Raw genomic sequence first — 5,720 nt, 5'->3', positions numbered from 1 at the left:
TAAGGGGAACTATCACTTTCGGTCCCCATCACTCACCAGAGAGTAATTGTTATTTCCCCTTAGCATGTTAGTTTATGTTGTAGTGACAATGTAATATTCTAAATGACTACTCATAATCTAAGTATTTGTGGAGGGCGGGGGTTGTGGGGTTTTTTGATAACATGACGTCTTCTTCACAATGACTCCATATTATTTTCATTTCATTATTTACTGCTTTCTATTCATCCACCACATTTGCAGTAATATAATGGTATAATAATTAACTCAACCAAAAGTGAGGGTGTATAGTATTACTGTTGAAAGTTCGTTCGAGTGACATATATTAAAGTACTAGCGTGACGTTCCATATTATAGGTAGTACTAAACCATATAACTTCCGACTGGGTCAAAGTTCGAGGTGCACCCAACTTTTGATAGAGGTTAACACCACAAGTCCTGTGTTCTCCTGTGTTATCTGGTCAAAAAATATGTGCAATTTTATTTCATCTAGTACCACTGTGTTAAGTAGCCTTGTCCTTGAAACATGTATGGGATACCCGTCAAAAAAAATACCTACTTAAATTTTGTGCGGAACTAGGGTAGTCATAGACGCTACCCGTTATATAACGGGATGCACAGCTTTCTGCCTCTGAAGGCAACACGCTACCATTTGCTGTATCATTACTTGTTACTAGCAGCTTAATATCGACCGACCGGCCTCGGTGGCGTCGTGGTTAGGCCATCGGTCAACAGGCTGGTAGGTATTGGGTTCGGATCCCAGTCTAGGCATGGGATTTGTAATCCAGATACCGACTCCAAACCCTCAATGGGTAGGTGTAAACCACTTGCACCGACCAGTGATCCATAACTGGTTCAACAAAGGCCTTGGTTTGTGCTATCCTGCCTGTGGGAAGCGTAAATAAAAGATCCCTTGCTGCTAAGCGGAAAGAGTAGCCCATGTAGTGGCGACAGCGGGTTTCCTCTCAAAATCTGTGTGGTCCTTAACCATATGTCTGACGCCATATAACTGTAAATAAAATGTGTTGAGTGCGTCGTAAAATAAAACATTTCTTTGTTTCTTTCTGTCACGTACTCCAAAGTTGCAGCTACACTGCGTAACAAAAGAAACGCACTTGGACTGGTAATACACTAGCTAACAAAATAAATGCACATGTGTCCACACACCTCTGTGTCACATCCATCCATCTATCCACCCATCGATTCATGCATGCATGCATTTATCAATTTATCGGCCTAACTATATCTATCTATCTATCTATCTGTGTGTCTGTCTATCTATCCATATATTCAGCTATATATCTGCGCACGCACACACACACACCACATTTATTTAACTTTAAATAAAATAATATATATTTTAGTTCTATTTATAATTTTACAGTTAATAAAAATACTTCACCTTGTTTTTAGAACTGGACTGACGAATTTCTCACATGGAACAGAAGTGATTACAACGGACTTCTATCGATACAAGTGCCAGAGTCCAAAATCTGGTTACCAGACTACATGATCCTAAACCAGTAAGTCTACAACATGCACGTCAACAGCAAATACAAGTGAGGGAACTGACCGGCTTCGGTGGTGTAGTTGATAAGCCATCGGTCTTAAGGTAGTACTAAACCAAATAACTTCCGGCTGAGTCAAAGTTCAAGGTGCACCCAACTTTTGATAGAGAAGTGAACACCACAAGTCCTGTGATTGGTTATAAATGTGAGTGTGTTGGTTGTAAAAAATAATAGTTTCATCTGGGTTAAAAAAATATGCAATTTTATTTCATCTAGTACCAATGTGTCAAGTAGCCTTGTGCTTGAAACATGTATGGGGTACCTGTAAAAAAAAGTACTCGAATTTTGTGCGGAACTAGGGTAGTCATAGACGCTACCCGTTATCTCAGAAACGAGCAGCTTGACCCCCAATTTTTTCTGATTCACTTTAAGTGTGAGGGGTGGTAGTATTTATATCCGTGGCGTTTATGTCGGTTGATACGTTGCAGGTAGGAGTTTTAGCCACATATGTTACTATTGTCGTCTATGGGATTTGATTTGGTAGTATACACCCTATAGGGTGGTAGTTATTGGGTTCGCCTCTCGGTACCTGTTCCCACCCAGTGCGAGTTTAACGACTCAATGGGTAGACGTAAGGCCACTACAACCGACGTCTCTTCCACTAACCACTAGCCCACTGTCCTGGACAGACAGTTCAGATAGTTGAGGTGTGTGTCCAGGACAGCGTAATTGAACCATAATTGGACATAAGCACGAAAATAACTCTGTTCTGTACAACAACCCGATCAGAAATGTTTTATAGAAATATTTTATTTAACGACGCACTCAACACATTTTATTTACGGTTATATGGCGTCAGACATATGGTTAAGGACCACACAGATTTTGAGAGGAAACCCGCTGTCGCCATTACATGGGCTACTCTTCCGATTGGCAGCAAGGGATCTTTTATTTGCGCTTCCCACAGGCAGGATAGCACAAACCATGGCCTTTGTTGAACCAGTTATGGATCACTGGTCGGTGCAAGTGGTTTACACCTACCCATTGAGCCTTGCGGAGCACTCACTCAGGGTTTGGAGTCGGTATCTGGATTAAAAATCCCATGCCTCGACTGGGATCCGAACCCAGTACCTACCAGCCTGTAGACCGATGGCCTGCCACGACGCCACCGATGCCGGTACAACCCGATCACGTCTGAATGTTAATCACATCACGTTTGTTTTAAAGGGACATTCCTGAGTTTGCTGCAATTTACAAGATGTTATCGACTAACAGAGACTTTTTAACGATTGTAATTACATATCAGAGATAAAATATTAGTGTCTGTATATTAAATGTGTTTCTGATCGTTCTAATATTTGTACTAGGTTAAATTTCATTTTATCTCCTAAAATATTTTTTTTCGTTCGTACGAAATTATTAGAAGACAAAATCCAGTTTGGGCTTCTTACAAATATTAAGACGACCAGAAACACATTGAATATACAGACAATGATATTCTAAACAAGAAAATATATTTAATATGCAAGTTTAATCGTAGAAATATTTTATTAGTCAGAAACATCTTACAATGCAGCAAACTCAGGAATGTCCCTTTAAAAGATATGTCTAATATGTCTTCTTGTTGTTGCTATTCTTGTTGCTGTTCTTCTTTAATACATATCTTACGTTGTCACAGCTTAAGAAGTGATTTATAAGAACCAAGGCCCCTTTTTTACGGAACGATCTTAACGCTAAGATCACCTTAAGTGCATAACTACCCAATGCACTTTGTTTCTATTTTCAGATATGACCGGAAAATACGGTTTGGTTCTAAAGACACAGAAGTGAGTATCAAACACACAGGAGAAGTTAATTGGTGGCCTGTCTTAGAATCGACTACGTCATGTCAAGTGAACATTCGGTTCTACCCATTCGACAAGCAGAAGTGCTCCTTTAATATCTTACCGTGGAGTACCGCTGAACAGCTTCTAATGTCACACGCCAAGCTGCCAGTGATTGAACTGAAATATTTTGCACCCAGTGCAGAATTCGAAATGGAGAACTCGTCCGTAATAAAATACAACGATGGTGGATATGGAGGCTTGTTGTTTTCGCTGACCCTGCGAAGAAAGACAACATTCTATTGGCTGACGATGGTACTTCCGCTGATGGCGTTTCCGTTTCTGTGTCCTGTCAGTTTTCTAATACCGGCATGCAGCGGAGAGAAAATAACACTTTCTGTGACTGTTCTGCTGTCTTTCCTCGTCTTCACCGGCCTGATCAACGATTCGCTGCCGAAACTATCCAACACCATTTCATACTGCGGTGAGTTGCATGCTATAGATTTTAATACACATTATAAATGTTGCACATGTCACTTCACTTTTTTTTATACCTGAGTGTTTCCTGCTTCCATTCTCTTGAAGTAGTCTTTAGTATGTGGAGGTTCATATAGTTTTTAACTTTGTTGTTATTCTTAAAGTTGATTGTTTTAAGACAAAGCAGTTTGTTTTAACAAATGCGATATATCGCGATTTGGGATTTATGATAAATAACTACAAATTTATATGCATTTCATTAGTCAAGAATATCATGATTTTATTCTGTTGCCACTCGGCGTAAATAGTGGTTTTTTCGAAATTCCTTCGTACAGTGAAACTACTCCTCATTCAACGGCTATGTCTTTGTCAATAATCATGGAAATGTAATGATTAAAGGGACATTCCTGAGTTTGCTGCATTGTAAGATGTTTCCGACTAATAAAATATATGTGTTTTTGGTCGTCTTAATATTTGTAAGGAGCCCAAACTGGATTCTGTTTTCAAATAATTTCGTACATACGAAAAAGTAATATTTTAGGAAATAAAATAAAATTTAACCTGGTAAAATTTTTAGAACGATCAGAAACACGTTTAATATACAACCACTAATATTTTATGCAGAAAAATATATTTGATATGTAATTACAATCGTTAAAAAGGCTCTGTTAGTCAATAACACCTTAAACGTTGCAGCAAACTCAGGAATGTCCCTTTAAAATATCAATACATACTGTGACGGTTTGTTTTAACCTGTCGGTCACCGTTTTCGCTTTTAATTATTTAAATCGGCCATTATATATTTTAATTACCAAATTTGTTACAAATGCTGTTGTTACCTTTCCAATTTATCCACTTTCACTTCTGACTCGGGTGTGATCCAAGACGAAGGCTGAGTTTACACATGGGGAGTTTTGCCTGATCATCATATCAGATCTGATCTGTATGTTTTATCGTTTCAGTTCTGTACACATCGCTACAGACATTGACCAGTCTATTGACATTGGTTGCTAATGGTGTCATTATTTACATCGATGCCATGCCTCCATCTTCACCTGTGCCGTTTTTTCTCGAATATTTTGAAGAATCTAACTCAGACTCACTGCATGGACGAAAATACGGAAACAAGAGATCATCTGTGTGTGTTGTTTCTGAGAGTTCCATGTTTAGAGATGATTCTAACTCTGTTGAGATTCAAGACAAGACCAAGTACCATGACTATAAGAACATAGCAAGAAGAATAGATCGATTCTGCTTTTGTTTGTTTTTAGGATTTGCTGTTATTAGTATATTCGTGTTTGGTATGTTATCGGTGTTTCCTTAAGTTCAGTCAAGGTAAGTAGACACCAGATCGGAAGACAAGATAAGGGAAGACGTAGTAGAACAAGATTAAACAAGACAAGACACAAATAAGGAAATATAAGATGAGACAACATAGAATTGAGTCAATGTACGACAACATTCAAACCCAACCCCTACCCACAAAAACTGACACACACCCAACCCCCCCCCCAAAAAAATAAACCCCCAAAAAACCCAACAAAACAAAACAAAACAATAACAACAACAACAACAACCAAAAAAAAACAGCAACAAATAAATAAAATAAAAAAGTAAAATAGATAAAGTAACACAAAACCAAAACAAACAGAGTAACTAACTCAGGAAATACAAGACAAATGTAAAGTAAAAAGAAGTGAATACAAGACAAAATACAAGACAAGACTGAAAAACTAGACAAAGGTTAACTCAGTACACGATAAACTAAAAGACAAGCCTAGACAAACATTACGTCAATACAAGAGAAACTACGAGACAAAGACTAGGCAAACATTAAGTCAATACAAGAGAAACTACAAGACAAACACTAGACAAACATTAAGTCTAGGCAAACATTAAGTCAATACAAGAGAAA

The 5,720-nt window shown here is 38.1% G+C and overlaps 1 protein-coding gene across 1 annotated transcript; it reads left to right on the top strand.

Moving 5' to 3' along the window:
- The first annotated feature begins 610 nt into the window (after window positions 1–610).
- On the top strand, window positions 611–5,129 carry LOC121389243 (neuronal acetylcholine receptor subunit beta-3-like). Its single transcript, XM_041520842.1, has 4 exons — window positions 611–634; window positions 1,411–1,520; window positions 3,292–3,812; window positions 4,768–5,129. The coding sequence occupies exons 1-4, from the start codon at window positions 611–613 to the stop codon at window positions 5,127–5,129; spliced, it is 1,017 nt and encodes a 338-aa protein (XP_041376776.1).
- Window positions 5,130–5,720: the final 591 nt, after the last annotated feature.

The sequence above is a fragment of the Gigantopelta aegis genome, chromosome 14, assembly GCF_016097555.1.
Source record: "Gigantopelta aegis isolate Gae_Host chromosome 14, Gae_host_genome, whole genome shotgun sequence".
In the NCBI taxonomy this organism is placed as follows: Eukaryota; Metazoa; Mollusca; class Gastropoda; order Neomphalida; family Peltospiridae; genus Gigantopelta; species Gigantopelta aegis.
The sequence above is the reverse complement of the archived record's forward strand: the minus strand, read 5'-3'. Positions and strand labels throughout refer to the sequence as shown.